Source organism: Cygnus atratus, chromosome 3, assembly GCF_013377495.2.
Source record: "Cygnus atratus isolate AKBS03 ecotype Queensland, Australia chromosome 3, CAtr_DNAZoo_HiC_assembly, whole genome shotgun sequence".
Lineage (NCBI taxonomy): Eukaryota > Metazoa > Chordata > Aves > Anseriformes > Anatidae > Cygnus > Cygnus atratus.
Genome location: NC_066364.1, coordinates 53240081 through 53261179, shown reverse-complemented (window position 1 = coordinate 53261179; position 21099 = coordinate 53240081). Strand labels below are relative to the sequence as shown.

The 21099-nt window shown below is 38.1% G+C and overlaps 2 protein-coding genes and 1 long non-coding RNA gene across 5 annotated transcripts in view; 2 read left to right on the top strand and 1 right to left on the bottom strand.

Annotated features, from left to right (window-relative positions):
• Nucleotides 1-12840, top strand: part of FAM184A (family with sequence similarity 184 member A) — a 79797-nt gene extending 66957 nt beyond the window's left edge. The window contains exons 13-18 of one of the 3 annotated variants that reach the window (XM_050710172.1): nt 1275-1459; nt 1935-2081; nt 4392-4509; nt 5221-5325; nt 9151-9350; nt 11067-12840. In XM_050710172.1, coding sequence (XP_050566129.1) covers nt 1275-1459; nt 1935-2081; nt 4392-4509; nt 5221-5325; nt 9151-9350; nt 11067-11148 — 837 coding nt within the window. In that variant the 3' untranslated portion in view covers nt 11149-12840. The remainder of the gene's footprint in view (nt 1-1274; nt 1460-1934; nt 2082-4391; nt 4510-5220; nt 5326-9150; nt 9351-11066) is intronic. The other 2 variants (XM_035538922.2, XM_035538923.2) reach the window with 2 other exon arrangements.
• Nucleotides 1253-18366, bottom strand: LOC118244133 (uncharacterized). Its single transcript, XR_004777466.2, has 4 exons — nt 17968-18366; nt 6087-6176; nt 3773-3886; nt 1253-1400 (listed from the first exon to the last, which is right to left on the bottom strand). It is a non-coding gene; the product is annotated as an uncharacterized LOC118244133 (long non-coding RNA).
• Nucleotides 18367-18918: 552 nt separating this feature from the next.
• MCM9 (minichromosome maintenance 9 homologous recombination repair factor) overlaps nt 18919-21099 on the top strand; it is a 46718-nt gene continuing 44537 nt past the window's right edge. The window contains exon 1 of the mRNA XM_035538896.1: nt 18919-19508. Within this exon, the coding sequence (XP_035394789.1) occupies nt 19199-19508 (310 nt within the window). The 5' untranslated portion in view covers nt 18919-19198. The remainder of the gene's footprint in view (nt 19509-21099) is intronic.

The window sequence follows — 21099 nt, the reverse complement described above, 5'->3', positions numbered from 1 at the left end:
ACATACTTCAGTTATACTGAAGGCAAAGCAATCGCTTGATTGGGATGCCTATCACTTTAGAGGATTAGAGATGAACAAGATGCAGAGAAATGAGAATGGGATGATTTTATTTGCTAATTTTTGAAATATTTAAATATGTGGACATAACATTTTTCTTAAATAACTTTTCATAACTTTTTTCTTTTCCATGTTTTTTTCTTATAGGTTTAATATAGGCTTCCTATGGGGAGGAAGAGAGTTATTTTTAAAACTCTGTTTTTAAGGATATACAATAATATTTGTGCATTAGGATATGTTTGTATTTCCTGGGTGCATAAAGGCACAAGACACAATTATGCATAAAACTACTTTGAAATCTTTGCTTTTTTTCTATTTGTGCAAACCGTACGTTTTTAATTATTGTATTAATTATTGTGAAACTGTAAGAAGTGGGATAGATGGAAATGGAAAAGCTTGAAAAAGGTTGATTTTATTCTTTGTAAACTGGTTGTAAACATTATCAAAACCATGGGAATTGGATCCAGATAAGTTTTCCAGATGTTAACTGCATTGGAATTTCTTATGTGAAAAGAATGACTTTTATTGATTTATTGGACACAATGTAAATATTATATAAACTAAACCCACACATTAAGGGCATTTTAAGTGATATTTTGTACTAAGAAATTACAACAAACCAAAACACAACACATGTAAATGCAAACATTTTACATAGATGGGCTCTTCGACATGTATTGTGCTGTGAGATATTTCTGACCCTGGTATTCGTACGTGCATTAGAGAAGAGACTTCTGAATTACAGTGTTTGTGGGCACAGGGCATACATTTTACACTATTTCATCCCATTGTATGGGGTTGTGAGGGGAAAAACAGCTATGATTGTCCTTCAGCTTCCCCGCATTGTATGTTCAAGAGGTAGAAATTCCTAAATTCCCAGTCCCATAGTTCTTTGTAGTATTTGTTGTTGTTGTTGTATGTATGGGCAAAAGGAAAATGTAATGAAATGCACAAACTTTAACAGGCAATGACAATGTTTTAAATTCTCCCACAAATGTTTACTTGTTACATAACTTTGATTTCGTCGTTATTTGTACTTGCACACAAGAAAAAAATCTCTTAAGTTTTAATTGTAATTTGTGTCAGCATTAAAAAAAAAGGAAAGAAAAAAGTCTATTGAATGGAAAATTCTGTTCAGCTGTTGTCTTCTGAAAACAAGTATTGTGCTTTTGAGATACAATTCTAAATAGTTTTTGCTGCTGCTACTTATGTCACAGGAGAAAGAATTTTTATGCCGAATATCAGACCTCCAAGATGAACTGAGACATCGAGACCATCATATAGCTGAACTGGACAAAGAGATTCTTCATCTTCATGACAATATAAGTGCATTGACCAAGGAACTAGAGTTTAAAGGGAAAGAAGTTCTTAGAATACGCAGTGAATCTAACCAACAGATCAGGTATGAATTTTTCCATTCTAACCTCAAACACGTATTGCCTCACGTATTGTTTTACTTAAGATATTTTATCATTTGCAGCTTTTAATTTATCCTTTTAATCAAGTGGCAGTATATACCATTTAGTCTTCTTCATAAAAAGCTGTGCCCATTACTGGTACAGTTAGTGAATATTACCATACAGTTAATCTGCATTTCAGTTACACACTTCGGCATATTTTAATAACAGTCTGCTCAAGTGTGTTTTTTTTTTATTCATTATGCTTGTTTATTAAAAAATAAAAAAGCATTAAAGGAGATGCATTTTCAATGAAATAAGCTAGAAGATTGGAGGACAGTAAGTAGTGGGTTTTGAAGAATAATTCCTTTCTGTGTTGTCATTGTGTAAAAGCTGTTAAAAGCATGGCAGAAATTCATGATGAACAAATCAGTCTGATTTTAGAATAACTCTTTTTTTAACAAAAAATAAATTAAACAGGATGCATGAGCAAGATTTAAGCAAGAAACATGAGAAAGAGCTGGATGTCTTGGCAGCAGATCACATCAGAGAGAAACAAAGCATGCTGGCAGATTTTAATAAGACCCAAGAGCTGCTCAAGGAAATTAATTCAGCTTTACAAGTTTCGTAAGTTTTGTTACATTAAAAAAGTTTGTATGTAGCTGCGTTTGAGTCAACATTAGTTCATTCTGGTGTCCATAAGTCACTGAAGATACTGCAGTGGTGCAAAGGTACAAAAACCTTACTCACATATGAGGCCTATTGGACAACACAATTGTTGTAAGCCTTAGGGGAATTAACCAAGATAATTGTTAGTGATTTGAGACCAAAAATTTTCAAGGAGGAAAGATATTAAATATGTGCTGTTCTTAAAAAAAAATGGGTAAAACATGTTGTTTTTTTCTCAAACATTAACGCATATTTTTGATTATACAAAAGTTTCTCCAGCAAGTTTAAAACTAGTACAGTAAGTACAATATTAGCTATTTAGAAGTGTGATTATACCAAATGAGTGATACAAACAGCTTCAGGTTTGCTAGGAAGCCTAGGAAAATTAGTGTCTGAAATGGATTATACAAGTTTAATAGAATACTTAGGATGCTTCTGAGTCAAAATGTCACCTGGGGTTAGACTACGTCATGGCAGGAGTGGTGTAGTAATATGTTGTCTAGCCAGAGTTTTCTTGGCTTCCACAATCTTCATTCTTTATCCCTGTCTGTGATGTAGCCCATTTGGTCTGTAACCCAATGTTTCTTGCTAACGCTCCATAGGGCATTGAGAGCTTCCTGACACAAAGTGGTCACTGAGGGATTTGTATGTGCAGCACAAGTTGTATGGCAGAGAGAATAACCGGTTCTAAGTATATGGTAGAAAAATTCTCTAAGAAAATAACAACTAATAATGGACAGTAAAACCTAAATGCATCTAATTCTGTCTTAACAATATGAGCACTCAAAAACTGTCGATAATCAAGTATAAAATTCTAGTTCTTACTCCTTCATAATCATACGCATGCACAGTTCTCTGAATATCTGAAAGTAAAATGACAGCTGTGCATAACTATGTATTATACTCTGGGGATCTGTATACAGTAGCTTAACCTACCATAAAATGTATACATGGAAATCAAGCCAGCTGAGCATATTGCTGTTCTGCTGAGTCAAATGCATTTTCTGCAAATAAAAACAGTCATGTTGTTCACATTCGTAATGTTTTATATAAATAGATTACATAATCTCCTCAAGTTATTTACAGGTTGTTTGAAGGCTATAATTCAATATACACTGTTTTTTCAGTTGAAACTCAAAGTCAAAATTACTTGTGGAATTAAGTTTGAGCTGACTGATGCCTTAAATGCATAGTTTTTTTCTTAGGAATATTTTTTTCACCTGAATATGTTCTGAAACTTGGTACGCTGATCTATATGAATGCTGAATATGTGAGACAAATATTTTAGTAGTTTCCTTTAGAACTATGTTTAGCATCATGAACATTATGTCTGTTTTAGAGATATACAGACATTTGAAATTATTGTGTGTCTTCAAAACTTGTTCTTTAAAAAGAAACAAGGAGATTTATGCAGTTACTTGTGCAATTCCCCTCTCAGTTGGCTTATTTCACTTCTCTCCTTTAATGCTTTCCCACTAGGCATTTCAGATTTCTTCCTGTTTCTTTTTTTTCAAGCGTTTATCAATTGTGGCATTTCTTTTTAATTCACATATCCTAATATCCAGGTTTTATTGCTTTTCTTTTGCAGCGTATTCCTTTATTTCAACTCTAATGGTACTAAGTTGGTTTTGCGGAGAGGAATTAGTTACCTGTTAGTCTTCGGTGTTCTTGGATATCTTTGTCCCATTATGTTCCACTTGAACTGAGGAAGATGATGCCAGTATCCAGTATCACAAGCATGCGTCTTTATTCAGAGTAGTCACCTATTAAGAGAAAAATGATATTGTTTGGTTTCTTCACCAAGAAAGTCAATTGCCAGCTTTTAAAATTAACATTACTATTAAATATAATGCAATGTAGTTCTTTTATTATATGTTATAAACAGTCTCAGCTATGTCTGCTGTAGTTCTACTGTCCACTTTTTTTTTTTTTTTTTGGAGTGCGTTGTTTTCAGTCTGGCTTCCAAGAGGCCTTTTTTCAAAGAACTAATACTGCATGTACAAGAGGAATGTTAAGATTTTGGAATTTTGCACAAAATTTCAGTTACTGTAGCAAAGATTTGTTTTTTTTGTTTGTTTGTTTGTCTGTTTATTAACTAGACAAAGCTCAGTGATAATATAGAATTAACTAACTTCAAGGAGAAAAGAAAATGATCTTCTGTTTTTATTCCTTGAAATCTCTTTTATACAAATCAAAGTTTTGACTTTATTCACTCATCATTTAACGCTGGATCAGACTAAAGCGGGTATTTTTTTCTTTCCTATAAAGTTTAGAAGAAATGGAAGAAAAATATAAAAACAGAGAATCAAGACCAGAAGACTTGCAGCTTATCTCAGAACTGAAAGACCTAATTGCAGAGCGGGACCAACTCATAAAGAAATTGATTGTAAGACTGTTTTGCTCTCCTGGTTTAATATCTTGACAGACATAAATGTTAATCTAATATAAAGTGTACAAAATTTGTTAAAGAGCCAATGCTGATAGCATGTATTTGTATTCTTTAATACATTATTCCTGTGGTTCCAGTGTCTCATAATAGTAAAACTAATTAGATGCAAAGAGTGTACAATCAAGCATAATACATTATTACAAAAAATATTGCAGTATGACCTTGATCAGACATATCCTATTTGCAATCTTGGAATAAGAAGTGAGCCATGTAAGCCATATAAGAAATGGTCTCTTCTATGAGCTTTCTAAGAAGGTTTCCAATTTCCTGATGCACGGAGTTTCGCAAACTCACACTTCAGCAGCCTTGCTCAGATTAGTCTGATTAGATCCTAATTCAGAAGCAAGAAGGAATGAGGAAAGTTCAAAGTAACTGGAGATCGGAAGTTAACTATACTGAATCCTTACCAGTGCATAATCCATTGATCTATACTCACTCTCATACAACATATACAACAGAACTGCATAAATAGAAATTATGTAGTAGTTACATATAATAATATACAAAACATGAAATGTAGTTTTTAGAAATATCGGTTTCTTTAAAAAATGTAAGCATAAATTTATTTGAGATCACTTTCTAGGCAGATTTGGCCACTAACTGATTGAGAATGCATAAAAAGAAGTTTCTATTTGTTCTTCTTTTTAGGAAGACAAAAAGTTCTATCAGCTGGAGCTAGTTAACAGGGAGACTAACTACAACAAAGTGTTTAATGCAAGCCCAAATGTTGGTGTTATTAATCCATTGGTGAAGGTATGTTCCATGGGCTTCACTGACTGCTAAAGTGAAAAATAAGAAATCTAAAGTTAGCATGTAGTAAAAAGAAGAAATGTGTGTGTGCGTATGTACATATATCACTATTTTTTTTACTTAGTGACATGTTCAAAACAAGGAACATCATGTTTCCATTTGTCTCTCCTGATTTTTGTGTACGTATTTGTTTCTTATGTACATGTATGTATAACATAAAACACAGTTCCTTCTCACAAAACTCTGAAGTCAAAACAGAAAAGTGACCATACAGAGGACAGGATTGTAGAATATATATAATAGAGAACAGTGACATCCTCAGTCAGCTTTATTTTCAAATGATTTTTCTTGGTTATTATGGAAAATGCGAGGACAAATTTATTTTGCAGATGGTGGTCAGGATGTAAGACCACTAGAAACACAGAGGAAGCGGGGACACTAAATAAAAGGAATAGGGGTAAAAAGAGGAAGAAGAAAAGTATGAGGAGAGCGCGAGTAGAAAGACAGACTAATAATGGAGAATTGGAGTGACAAACTGGGTATAGAGTGTAAGGGCAGTAGGAGATAGAAATCAGCCTCTAACCTTCTTAGTTATTGTTGCATCCTATATAAGCAAAAACACTTCAGTAGCAGCCTTTTCCAATTCTCTCCATCCTGGTGAACAGCAACCAACGGAGGCTACTGAACAAACAGGCATAGTAGCCTTTCTGTCACTTAAAAAGCCAGCAACATTCCTACATGAAGAATAGTCTGCAGTTGGGTACCTTCATTCTGTCTCTTTCCACCACTTTAGCAGTAAGAATGAGTCCTCAGACATTTCCTTCTTCCTTGTAATAATCCGTAGGTTATTTCACCTGCATGGAAAGGGAAGGGATTTTTCCCAGCTGTGAGGTCCGCTTTGGAGATATACAAGTTCACACAGGTGTCAGAGAACAGTTGGAGTCAAAACATCCTTTATGCGTTTCGGAAATGGGTAACAAAAAAATTTTGGTCAAGATTCAGTTTCGTATTGATGCCTTAATTTAAATGTCTGCATACTAGTATCTACATGTGCACTGTGTGTCTTAAATTCCTGTTAGAGTCAAGGGATATCTCATCTTGCAACAGACTTGAGCATGGAGTAGATATCTAGTATAGGGTGAGCAGAATCACTCTCATAAGTTCTCTAGGCTATGCTGTTCACAACCATATCAGTTATGAAGATTATATGTAGACACTCAGATTGACAGAAGTACAGGCAGTAAGGGAAAAAATAAAGATATACCAAATAAAGCAACATAGTTCTTGCACAATTCAGGGTTCTTTGACATTGGAATAATTTTACCTAAGATCCAGTTGTTTGGTTATCAAGTAAGCAGGTTGGGCAGAACGAATAGGATGTCACTGTGTAAAAGAAGGTTTGTCTCTGTCATTTAAGAGATCAGGCTATGTTATTTAGCTAATCTTACGGTTTCACATCAGATCAGAGTATTTCCCACTTCTCCACAAACTCTGCTGTAAATTGTCAACACTCTCCGACATTTTTCAGGAGTCCAGCAGCTCTGGCAAGCTTACTGGCTGTTACCTAACTCTTATGAATGCCTGCATAAAGGAACTTAGCTATCCTGGTGTTCTCTCTGCTAGGCCCAAACTAATTTGAATGCTTTGTCTTTGTGTGAAAGGTTGTTTGAAAATTTTGGAAGTTTGTCTGAACCATTTTGTTTTAAAGATGTGAAATTTAAGCCTTGAGTATATAAGTTTGTGTTTTGTGTGAAGTCTGAATTGTTTGGGAAAAGTACTTCAACATCAGATTTCCATAGAGAAAATTCATATACTTTTACCATATGTTTCTCTCTCTTAAAATCCGTAAGACTTTAAAACAGTCTTGTATTCCAGAACATTTTGATCTCTCGTTTCATGAATTGTGGAACATGTTACTTTATCAAAGCACATGCTGTGTTATTGGAGAATGAATTACAAACAAACTGAAAATTTCATTCTCTTTGAAATAATAAAATGACAGAATTTATGAGTTACTACATGCTTTGCACATTAATACAAAATTACAACCATTGCAGTATTTATTAGAGCTTTTCAAATTTATGCAGTGGATCTGTTTAGCCTTACATTGGTAGATCTGCAGTTTCGTAATATTTTGCATGAATTCCATAGAAACAATACACACAATTCAGTTTCTCCAGATTTGACTGCTTCAGAAGTGTAGAGTTTTATAGAAAATAAGATACGAACTACAGTATTTTCAAAGCATTTATATAGATAAATACACTTTCCAGAAATGAGCCAGTTGTGAAGCGCAGATTTAACTACAGTGTGTTTTATACACGGTTTTAATTACAGTGTATATTACCTTGCAGGTGTGTTCTACGTACATTTGGTTACTTTTACCAACCTATTTTTCCATTCTTGCCTCTTCAGCCTGAGGAAGTAAAGTGTTTGGGATGAATTTAGTTTAATCTTTTACAGCTAGTGGTCTTCCTCTGTGATAATTAAAAATAAAAAAACAAAAATCTAGTATAGCTTTCTGTTCACTATATTATCTTTCAATCTTGGTTTGATAAGCACATGCACCACTGGCCTACAGAGCAGTATTTGCAATTTTCAACTTTGAAGAGGTCAAGTAGTGAAATCGGATAGCAGGGAGCTAAACAGAAGAGTATAAACAAACAAATAGTAAGACTGTCTCCATTTGAACTCTAGGCCACCCATGAATAGAGCAGCTCTTCTGTTGGAAGTTTTTATTATATACTCAATTAATAGATAATTCATGAGAATAAATTAATCTTATTTTTGTAAATAGGGTGGTTTTTTAATAATTTTGTTGTTGACATGGAATATTGAATAGAAGTCAGAAAACACACGTGGCATTCTGTCACAGTTATTTTTGAAGACCTAGAGAACTATTTGAAGCATTTTTCTACATTAAAATATATAAGAGCACAGAGGATAAATACTGATTCCCTTGTATGATATGTTATGGAGAGTAAAACAGTGATATCAAAATAAAGTTCTTCAGTATTTTGTGTCCCCTGAATACTATCAGTAGTATTAATAAAGGAAGAAGGTTCACTTGTGCCATCTGGTGTTTAGAAGTGTTAGCTGTAGTAGCTTTAGCAGCCTGGCTTTTTCTGAGCAAGAAACTGAACTCTCACACAGTATTATTTTCATCTTCGGCAGGATTGCTATAATGCTTACTATAAGGGCATAACTGCATTTAAAGAAATGTAGCTGCTTTTCTAGGTTCCAAGTTTTACTGACCAAAATGTGCCTCAGTAATGGGGTGAAACCTGTTGCAGAGATTTACTTTTTTCATCACTGAAATTTTTCTGTAATTATATTTGACAGTAGAGCTGTTTCACCAATACCAAGAAAAGAATTAAGTAAAGATGAAAGGTTTAACAAAACCTTGGTGGAAAACTTACTTATCTTCAATGTTTTAGGATAGAGCAAAATGTTATACTGGAAGATATTCAAAAATCATGTACTCATTGGCTATTACACTAAGTCTTAATAACTTAATCAACTTGATTAGAAATGTGAGAAATTTGTGGTGATCAGTTCTGGTCAATATATAATTATTATATAATATATTATAATTATATATAATAATAATAATAATATATTATTATATAATATAATATATATATATTATAATATAATATAAAATAATAAAACTACAATTAGAAAAAAAGTCCAGTCTGTCTCAATTGCTCTCCTTCCTATCATGCCCCCTACCCCCAAAAAAATAACGCCACAAAAAAAAAACGCCTAAATTTGCAAATCTCCTCATCTGTCCTGGAGCCTTCCTTACATTTGTTATTTTTAATGCAGCAAAAGAAGAAGAATGATAAATCAACAAACAGGTTTGTGAGTGTCCCCAATCTAAGTGCTCTGGAATCTAGCGGAGTGGGCAATGGACATCCTAACCGCCTGGACCCCATTCCTAACTCACCCATCCACGATATTGAGTTCAACAGCAGCAAACCACTGCCACAGCCAATACCACCCAAAGAGCCCAAGACGTTTTTGAGGTGAGCACTGCCTCACCAATCTTTTTTTCTTTTTCTTTTCTTAACTCAGGAAAATTTTGCTTTTGTATTGAGCCGAATCCCACTTGCTTTACGAACCTTTCAGAGGTACAAGTGCTGTTATGAATTTTCAATTTTTACATAATATTTGTAACCTCTTTATAGTATTCCTTTTTATTGTAGACCTTGTTGAAACATGAAGTATTCTCTCACTTTTTCATAAATCCTGAACTTTGAAAACCTCTCTAGATACCTTAACAGAATTCATGTGCTTCCAATTGTTTACATATATGAACAATTGTTTTAAATGTTTGTGTTATTTGCTGATTGTCATTTAGGAAGTGATACCAGCACAGAATTTCTTTTATTCAGTATTGTGTGATGATGGTTTTATGTAAGAAAACTCTTTTCTGTGCTACATGAATGTTTTGTGTTTCCCCTTTCCCCACCAATATCAAACTGTTTCATAGGCATAATTTTACTACAGAAACAGGAAACGTACACGCTTGGGTGCTTAATGCTGAGCTTCTGGTAGTTAAAATCAGCATTGAAGTCTAAAGTAATTCTCTCATAAATTTATATAGTGAATTATTAACTTAAAAATGGTTTCTTAGAGGTAAATCTTTTTGCTTTATGTGGCTACATATTAAAGGCACTGAAGAAGTGCTGTATGCTGTATTTAATAGGTACTGATCTCTTGCCTCCAAGTTGGCAGCTTAAAGTGATGTACAAGATTACCAGTTCGCACCTGCCTGTTGATGCTTTCTTTTGGTTTAATGTGAAAGGCCACATACCTAGCAATTACTTATTATAAAAGGAAACAAATAATATAATGTAAAATAGATAAGTAAAAACAGTTTATGGCAAGAAAACCATCTTTAAAAAATAAGTAAGTTTACTTTTTCCTGTGCATGTGATGTGCATGACTGCGGTCAGGTATCTATAATATGCATGTGCATGAACTCGTGGACTGTGATGCTGGAGTTTCCACTCCAAAATGTTTTGTGCTTTGTATTATCCAGTAATACAGTATGGATTTTTTTATTACGGATTTTTATTGATAAAGGAACTTAATTGTATAATTAGATCTAAATCAAATTAATTTTTCTCTTGATTATTTAATGAGGATTTTAATGGTTCAAGGGAGAATCAAATCTTGTTTGCAGTGAAGCAATTTTTCCTAGTTTATTATCAAATATTAAATGTGTGCATGAACAACAATGCAAGTGATACTTGTGATCAGTGTAAAGTATTAAAATAGTCTGTATTTTTGTTCAGTTGCCAACCAGTGTCTGTGAGCACATGTCTATGAATATGATGCTTGCATCATATTTCCGAAAATTAACTTTGCCACAGGAAAAGGATGCTAAAAGAGGACCTTGTACAGTCACACTTTTCCAGGAAAACCCTTTTTATTCTTCTGAAAACACACATCTGTTTATGAGATTTTCAATTCCATTTCCCAAAGTATTATTTGCCCACCCTGTAATGTGGCTGCTGAACTGACTTGTCCATGCTGCTGATGCTCTCCAATGGAGTGGATGATCACAGATTCTGTAGGGAGACATTAAATCATATCCAGAGGCACACTGATGAGTAATCCAAGGAAAACCAGGCTATTCTTCACTCTTTATTTTCTGTGTGTTGGTTTTTTTTCCTCGTAACTTTGGTACTCTGTTTAGTTGTGGGTTAATTTTTTTTTTCTTTCTATGAATTTAGCCCTCCTCAGACTGATGCTTCACCAGTGGCTTCACCAGATCCACAACGCCAGGAGTGGTTTGCCCGATACTTCACATTCTGAGAGATGATTTGTTCTTGTGGCACAGCGTGACGTGGACTGTTTATCAGAGCATGACCTTAAGTAAACCCTCATGTGAACAAGCTTTCCTGTAATTTGTCAAACACTGTGAATGAGAAAGTATTTGTCTTTCTGATTTGAAAAAGCACTGTATTTCATGTGATATTTGTTGGAATCACTTGACATGGTACTATATAATGTGTGTAATTATAACTATTATTTTTATTTAAAATGGAAGAACCTTTAAACTTTGTAAGTACAACATAATAAATTTTGGTAGAACAAACATAATGCTTTCCCCCTTTTTCCTATAAATGTTTTCTTTGATTTCAGGTAAGGCTTTCCCCCCTAGAAAATCGCATGGTTGTTACAAATACAATTTAAATTGTAAAAGGAAAAAATATATATATCCCACTCTCTCTCCAATTTGGGCAAGATATGTTTAATCCATCCCAATTCTATTATGTTAGCATTTTAAAAACTGTCCTCTTTCTAAGATTTCAAAGGAAGACTGTGAAGTAAATCAAAAACAGTGTAGCTGCTAGCCTTCAGAGCAGAGTGATTTTGACAAGACCATAAAAAAAAAATAGACACTGTTCATTGGGGCAGGGGTTTGATTTCTTAACTGCTGCCTCTGAGACTTTGCCCTCTAGTTATAATCTAAAACTTTATCACTGAATTTAAGCAGAAACTGTATTCACAGATTATGTATTTATTTTATTAATATTAACAAAGACAAATGCTTGAAACCTTTAGAATACTATGTACTAAGTACCTCTGCATAAATCAAGAATCTACATTTTGAGCATGAAGTCCTGCTTTGGATAAAAATCATGTCTGAAATTAAAAAAAAAAAAACAACTAAAAAAAAACACAACTTTTTCCCAGTTCTACATATTACACATATAGATCTTGAAAAGTTAATTACCTTCAATTGTCTATATTAAAGGGTTTTCTTGTCTTAAACTAATCTATGAACATGTTTTTTCAGCTAGTGAGCATGATTCTCCAATCTACACCTTTATGATGCCAGTGTTGTTCCAGAAATTTGCTGCAGTATATTGAAAAAGCCCGTTGTCTCTTTTGTATTTTTTCATTCAAAGATTACCACAAAGTAATTCGCACTGGTAGTCTCAGGGAGAAAATTGTCTCTTTGTTTTATGAATGTATTTTTAAGCCGAATCTCTTATCTTTTAAAAGCAGGAAAATTTGAGTTGTTTGAATAACATTTTAGTTAGCATATACAAAGGTCTTGAACTTTAATATTCATCTGAAGCCCTAACTACATACTTTTTTTCCTTGTATGCACAAAGGTAAATACCCAGATGAAGATACTTGCTAATTACAATGAGTTTTATATGTAGTATATGTATAAATGAAAAAATTTGTATGTTTTCATATAAACAATATAAAATATTCTAAATGAACATTTTAAAACTTCTTATAATTCTGCTTGAAAACTCCACTGAAAGCTGTATTCTGGTGATGCTGCTGTGGATTAAAGATGCATACAGCAAATTTTCTGTAGCTGGTGGACTCAACTGTAGGTATATGCAACTTTTTAATTTTAGAAGAAAGCCATATTGGGCAAAATGTCAGATTTCTTGGCTCTTACCCGAAATAAAATACACTAGCTCATTTTGTTATAACGTTCTGACGTGAGTGTTGCGTATTTTTTCTTGCATGCTTTGCAAAGTTTATAAGGGGCTCAGCCTTTATCTGCCATCCTCCACTTCATGTGTAAATTTTTATGTATGGAATTAATAGCTGTGAACAATAATTGGATGATAATGTGTGCGTTCACTTTACCTGCTCGTATTTTTAGACTTCAGTAAAGGGTTGGGTATTTTTGCTAGCACAGGGATTTGTCTTTTTACAGGGAGAAGAAAGTTAAGAAGTTACCACATCTGCCAAAGTCAGCAGCTGTTCCACTATCAAATCAGTCTCTTAAAAAACAACCTGAAGAGACTAGGAAAAAAATGAGTTTCTACCAAATGTCAGTGAGAGCACTGTAATATGTATTCCCAAAAAGTTAGTTAACGTCTGGCATTTTGGATTAATACAGGAACTTGCAGTACCACAATACCATTGTTTTCTTGATCTTTGCAGTATCTGGTGCCCAGTTCTGCAGTCTGCAATGTCTCTGCTCACATACACAGTCTCAGCTCTTGGGTGTTTTTTTGCCTAAGCCCTCCTACTTGTTCAACAGACAACTCCAAGGTAAGGAGGTGCAGAATTAATATGAAATTGCATCATGTTATTTAAAATGCCGGAAAAAAACTTTAGGCTCTTAGGAGCTGTCTCTGCATTCTAAGACACAAAATCTGATTAGCAGCACTTAGTATAATTGTTTCCCCTCTGACCCTTTAGAGTTTTATCCAGAAAGAAATTAAAAAAGTCAAAGAGCAAACACAAAAGAATACAGTCGTTTAATCCTTACTGGGCTTTCCTATGGAAGAGGAAAGTAACAAGCTATCCTTGACACTGGGGCAAAATGCAGCAGAATTCTACATTTAATCAGAACACCAACAATCAGCCTTCAGGCAAAGTTTGGCTTTCAGCCTGGATTGCTCAATTTACTTTTGTGATGAGTGAATGCCAGTGAATTTTCCAGGTTAGCAGGAAAATGCTTTGGCTGTCCCATTTTACAGCTCGTAGCACAAGGAAGAATTATGTCACAAGAACTGCATGGCTCTTTTCTGCAGCAGGAATTGTACACAGAAGGTATACTTGAGGAAAAAAATAGTGCTAACATAGACATTGCTTCATCCAGATTGACTCCTTCCTTCCATGTTTTTTCAGTTACTTCAACACGTTTACTATATTTACTTGAGACTTCAAGGAAAATATTACTCTTGTGAGAAGTACTGACAATAAGTTACATGGGTCAATATTACAGATTTTTTTTTAATTAGAATTTTTTTAAAAATTCCTCTTTTTGTGATCTGCTACTTCAAAAGGAAAAACTTGGATTATTTTCAAATTGGCTTGAGTAGCTTTACATTTGATATGTACATGTTTAATAAATTAATAAAATTAAATTTGTAATAATCTTTGATCACTTTAAATAATAAGACTAGGTATTGTAAATCTGGAGAATATATAATATTTAGCCTTTTTATTTTTTAGGATATGCATATCTTATTTTTTCTAAATGTTTTATACAGTGCTGTGAGAATCTCTATTTTCATTCTTAAAACATAATGCCATTTTTTCCACTCTTGATGTAGCTACTCTCTGGAACTACACCTTCCTGCTTTTTGAGACGAGAATACCCTTTCCATAAGGGACCTCCTTTGATGAGTTACACTTCAAAACTGAAAGCAGCAGTCTTTGTGGGAAAAATATTTCTGCTCATGTAAGTGAAGATGGATGGATTCTGAGCTGTAACATATTTTGCAGCACTTGCCCTTCTGGTTTGGCAGCTGAAAAAAATGGCATCTGGCTGTCCTTTCTTTTCACTAAATTGTTAACAAACACAATATTCCAGTAACCATGGCTAGAAAATCCCAATATCAGCTTTTGACTAACGGTCATTCACTTTTTTCCAGTTTTATTCTTGCTCTGAAACTCTGTTAAAAAACTATAGGACACAATTCTTAAAGAATATCAGGATTCCCTTTTAACATTAGAAACCAGACCTGTTCAGTGTGTCAGAGCAACCCCTTATTTTAAGATACATGTGAATGTTGTTACTTGATCTCAGTGCTATTCACAGATAAATTCTAATGATTCTGCATTGAGAAAATGAGACCCCAAGTCTTCCTCCTTTGCTGTAATTTACTTCCCTTAGAATGAAGCTGACTGAGTCACCTAGCTTAAAAAATAGCAATCTTCAACCTCCTCTGCAGTCAACAGGCAGCTTCAGGGGTGAATCAGCCCACTTATCTCTTTTGATTGTACAAAAAGTGTAGAGCAACAACCAATTTATGTGTCTCCAATTTAGGTGTGAGGAACCCTAGCCTTTTTTAATAGTATTTGCAAAAACAACAGCTTTGAAAGACACTAACTTTCCTCTTACAGGAGCCACATTGCCTTTTTTCTGGTATGTCCAATGTAATTCAATACAGAACTGTTACTACTCTTCCTAGGCAAATGACTGATAGCCTGTTTTGTACTACAGTGAAAGGGAATCTCTAATTTCTTGTACTATTGTTTAGCTACCTTCTGGAGTAGGGCACTGTGTCAGTTCTATTTATCTATACATTCCCTGGCAAAATTTCCAGGCATAATTACATAGAGAAATCACCTTGTAGTTCTACAGTTAATTTACGTTAGAGTGTATTTTGGTTGGTCACATAAATAAACATCCATTTTGTAATTGGAAGTACCTGTAGATAGCACTGGGATCAGATAACAAAACCAGGCAGCCAAGCTGAAGCTGGACTTTTCAGCCTGACTACTTAGCTCCATTTCTGCTAACGCTGCAATTTATCTGTCTGCCTTACCATTCACTGGGCTCCGTTACTGCGCTACTGTGTTTATGCTTATCCTTTTCAAGCACATAAACAATTAGCCAACTCAAGCTCTATTGACCGTACAAATTGTACTGTAAGGTCCTAAGTTAATGATAAGTTCACCTGTGAGGTGAACTACTGATCCTTTCTGGAGTCTAACCAAAGCATTTAGAGAGCAACCTAAAGCCTTTAACTACAGCTACAGCCATAGCCCTTCAACTCTAATGACAGGCACAGATCAACAGCTGTGATGGCTGGGCACAAAGAAAAATGCCTGAGCATACTTCAGCCTGTAAATACCACACACAGCAGCAGTGGCACCTGGCAAGTGGAAATGGAAGGCAGAGAGTTCAGCCCAAGTTTTATCCTGCTTAGTCTAAATCATCACCTAGTCCATGGGATCCATGAGCTCCTCTCAGCACCTGTGCAGCCTTGCTTGCAGTGTCCCAATTGCACGTCGGAGCAGGATGTGTACCACTGACCCCTGCGTTAACTGACAGGTCTTGTACTCCTGGGGTATTACCAGATCAAGGGTATGCTCTATATTCTGTAGAACTCAAAAACAGTGGAGTTTTCAATCTTTATTTTATTTGCTTATAAATTTCAGAAGTGACCTGAAAGCAAAAAGCAGTTATATTGGCTTATGTAGAGAGCCATTAAAAGTGGAAAGCAGAGATGAACTAGGAAAGTATTCTGAGCACAGCAAAAGGCAGTTTTTCAGGCCAGTAACTGAGAGCACTATATCCATCCACTTGTTTAAGATAGTTTTTCTTGCCCCATTTTGCACCAAGATTTCTAAAGGGGATACCATGTGGATTTTCAAATGAGCATGACGTAGTTTTTGATGGGATCTTCTCTGTTGAGTAAATATTTCTTTATCACTCAACTAAGTACATAACTGTTACTAGGTATCATTCAATCTGATAAATCTTATCATTCAAGCTGATAAATACAGGGTTTTTCTGTAGGAACCACTACCTAATTGCAACCTTCACACAGCAAGGTCAGTTACTTGCTCTGTAGCTGGAATTAGCTCCTCCAGTTGCTGGCTGCTGCATCCTTTTCCCTCCTGTTGCTCCTCCAACTGCCTAGGGTACAAAATGCCAGGGTTGAGGAAGCACAGGAAAACACCTGCAGGACATCACAAAGATTACAGCTCTGCTGTGCAAGCAACCAGGTAACTGTGCTGAACCAACAAATGTGTACAAATATGTCTCGTCCTTAAAAGGAGCAGCCTGGTTCGGGTACCTGGAAAGACAGCACCACAAACTGAGTAAAGCTGGCACTGGAAGCACACTGTGGAGGCAGGGTCGGCCTGACACTGCACCTAGAATCATTGCCAGAAGTAGTTTTGAATTTTCAGGGAACAATTGACGTATTAGCTGCAGATCTCAGCAGTGCTTTTGCAGCCATGCTAACCAGTTGAATGGATATAAGACCATTTTATAAAGGGCCAAGACTTTTGCCTCTGGAGATAACACCTAAGGGTCAGAAAATTTTGTCTTTATAGGCACCTGCAGCATTCCTAGGCCTTATGCTGTAAACACCCTTTCCTTCAGGTTAGGAAACATCTTAATCCTTAGGATTTAGGCAACATCTACAAATACTTTAAAGTTTGTATTTCCAAACAACACAGGACAGGTAATTGAAGTTCTGTCCACTGAGTTACCAGACACAAGTCTGCGATAGCTTGTGGAGCATCAATTCAGAGAAAGCCACGCAGACAAATTCTGGGCCTGTAATTTACAGCATCTGTGGTCCCACTGAGATGCTTTTGCCCAGGCATTCCAAGACTCTCTCCTTTTCTGCTGAGCAAACTTTCCGCGTATAATCTCATGGATGGTGAGATAGTCAAGAGGGTTAAGAGAGGGAGTAATCACTGTAACTTTCCTATCTACTACAATCACTGTGTTCTTTCAACTGGGAAAACAAAAACAAAACAAAACACAGACATTCAAATTATATTAGTTTAATTAAGGCAGCAATGCACTTATTTTACATATCAAAGCCATATATCATAATTTGAAAATAAAAGATGTCTTTTTGTTTGAAAAGTGTTGAGTTTCCCCATTGCGAATTCTTGTGTTTTAGTATGACAAGTTATTATTACAGAACTATTGGGACATTTCTGATACCTTGGCAATAGCATGCTACACTTTCTAGTTAAGATCTTACACGGGCAGTCATTTCTGCTTTGTTTGTGTATCAGTGACTTACTGTTAATACAAGCCAACAATGGGAGATCCTGAGAATGAGCTCAATAAAGAAGTTTTAACTTGAGACACCTTGAAGGGAGCTGAAAGTTTTTCTCTGTGATAGCACAGACTTGAATGGCTATAGGAAACAAATACAGTGTCACACATACCGGGAAGATAACGTGTAGCAGCTCAGAAGACAGCCTCCTTCCAGGGCAGTCCCTGGGAGCAGGGCTCAGAGGTGCCGTAGCACTGCACGCTCCAGGAGAGCGCGCCCGGGCTGGATGGCGGCGAAAGGGCAGGGAAGCAGGCAGGCTGCTGGGCACGCTGGGGTTCACTGGCACTCCTTACACCTGGAACTCAATTTTAAAACAGAAATAACTTTAAAAGATTAAATATTTCAAAGATAAGAGGCCACTGGGTGTGTGGAAAAAGACCACATTCAGATGCCAAACTCTTCAAAGCAATACACCGTACATTTTGGGCTAAAGCGAAAGTTTCAGAGCCCCCCCCAGCCCCTACTTTCCGGCTGTACTAAAAGCCAAATCCCCAAACCCCCCAGAGCCGCCACGGACGCGCCTTTACGGAGGAGGAGCCGCCTGGTTTGCAGCTGCCTTCAGGGGAGCCGGGCTTGGAGCTGAGGGGACCCGCAGGCGGAGGGAGCAGCACCACAGACAGACATGTCTCACGGACAGACAGGCCTCAGCCGGCGGGTCTGCAGCTCACAGCAGAGCGGCCGATATTGTTCTTTTTTCCCTTTTTTTTTGGCTTGGGGCGGCGTTTCCCCAGCAGCGGGGCAGCCCCGGCGCGGCGCTGAGGCACCGAGGGGACGCCCCCATGGCCCCCGGCCGGGCCCGGGCCTGCGGGGCGGTGCAGGGGGCGGAGACGGCGCCGTTTCCCCTGCCGGGTGAGGGAGCGGCGGCGGGACCCGGCTGGCGGTGTCGGGGCCGGGGCCGTGGCCTCGGTGGCCGTGGTGGCGGTGTTGGGGCGGTCTCGGGCAGCGCCCAGAGCCGCGGCTGCCCGCGGGGCCTGAGGCGGGCTCGGGCCGCGGAGCGGAGCTGGGGCGGCCCCGCCGCCATCTCCCGTCTGGCCGCACGGCGCCGCCGCGTTCAAAACTTGCGCGCGCCTGCCGCCATCTGGGACCGGACGGACCGATTGACAGACAGACAGACCGGACAGACTGACAGACAGACAGACAGACAGGCAGGAGGGCCGCCTGCCTGCCTGGGGTCGTCCCGCCCGGCGGTGCGGAGGTGCCGCTGCCTCTCACCGCCCACCCCCGCAGCCCCTCCGGGCTCCTTCGCAGCTGCCAAGTTTTGCCCCAACGCCTCACTTTTCCCCCTGTTTTTATTTTTTAATTTTTATTTATTTTGACCCCGCGTTCCCGGCCGCAGACCGGGCATGGCGCTGCGGGCGGAGCAGGTGGGCTTCATCGGGCAGGTGTTCGAGTCGTACGTGCTGCAGCACCACCGGGACGAGCTGCTGGGCATCCTGAGGGAGCGGGACGCCGAGGCGCACTACGCCGTCGTCGTCGACGCCTTGACGCTCTTCGAGACCAACATGGAGATCGGGGAGTACTTCAACGCCTTCCCCGCGCAGGTGCTCCCCATCTTCGACAGCGCCTTGCGCCGGGCGGCCGTCACAGCCCTGCAGGCCGCCGAGCCCTCGCCGGAGCTCTGCGTGAAGACCAACCTCCACGCCAGGATTTCGGGTGAGTGCTGCAATGGGGAAGGCAGCCTGGAGCCTTCTCACAGCGCTTCCGACTCTCCTCGTGCTGTGCCAGCGAGCAGGATGTCAAGGGAAGGGCTGGGAGCGTGGCTGGTCATGCTCTTGCAGTGTTGGTGGTGCCTGTTGAACAGGAACCAGCAAAGAAACCCCAAAAGTTGCAGGTACAGGCAGTTCTGTAGGGCAGGCCAGCTGGTGTCCCCAGTGGGGTGCGTGCAGTGGCTGGAGGCTTGTCACAGCGTCTTTCCGTGGGAAAAGTTGCTCCCCAAACCGGCGTTTGGTCTCGGGTTATTTCTCTTGTCAGCCAGAAGGTCTAATAAAAAAAAGTTTTAGAGGAAGATCTGTACTTCCTAGCTTTTCTTGCTGGTTGACTTCCTTAAAGTCTAAATTGGCTCATATTCATTAGCTCCAGCTGCCTCCCAGGGTAGGCAAAGTCTAAATTTTGAGTTGTCTTGTGATAGTTTTATCCGATGTGGTTAAAATCTTTGCTGAACTAGTTGTGATAAAGTTACCTGTTACAAAACTGGAATGGGTTATTGGCAGGAACGGTCATCGATAAAGGCTCTGGTCCTTTTTTCACTACAAGCTGCTACGCTATTACTCCTCACTATTGGGAAGTGTTTAGTGGCGTTGAGGTGTGGTAGGTGTGGATCACAGGTTCTGGGGTTAAAATGCCAGTTGTACAGAACTAGGCTCGGTGGTGGCACGGTCTCGTCTGGTCATTTCTGGTCGTAACCATTTGGAGCTGTCTAGTTTGCAAAGCCAAGAGCTGGCGACCTGTGTTTCCCTCCTTTGCTCCATGTCTGAGTGGCTTATTTATGCTCATTTAGTCTTCTGGCAGCTTGAAGATAGATGAATCACAGTTGTTAAAGCAGACATCTGTTTTGTCCCGGTACATTTCATTAAAATATTGACATTAAAATGGATACGTCAGAAATATAATTACCCCGCTGGCTCTGATAATGCTATTTTGTCTGAGGTTTTAGGGAAAACACCAAACAGCTTGCTACCTGGTTGGATGTTACTGCAGTTGGTAACTGCTGACTTTGTGGCATACGAGGACAGCCTCTGTGTTGTACAGAATTTTGCAACCATGTGCATCTCACTGTGCTGATAAAGTCAGAGCAAATAAAACTTTATTCACAGTGCTCTGCGTTTACATTATTCAGGGCTCCAGCATGAGAGTAGGGTGATTTGTACTCCAAGTGTGATCGTTCTCTAAGCTACCAGGAAGTACCAGAAGGAGCAAAGCAATGGGCAGATGCTTGCTGCATGAGTGGCTGCACCTTTAAGACATTCCTGCTCCTGATATCAGCCTGTTGCTGGAGTCTTCCCACAGCGATGTTTTGTCCGAATATTCCCTAATCAACCTCAGGCAAAATTAGCTAGATTTGATCAAATAATTTAAATACATGATAAAGGTACATCTGACCGATCATTAACGGAAGAAAATAATCAGCAGTCTCACAATGTTCTCCATCACTAAACTGGAGGGAAAAAGAAGAGCAGGGGAGGGTTATCCTCGTGTGGTCCAGCTGGGTCAAAGGAACCACAAAATCTGGTTTATGTTCTGTACC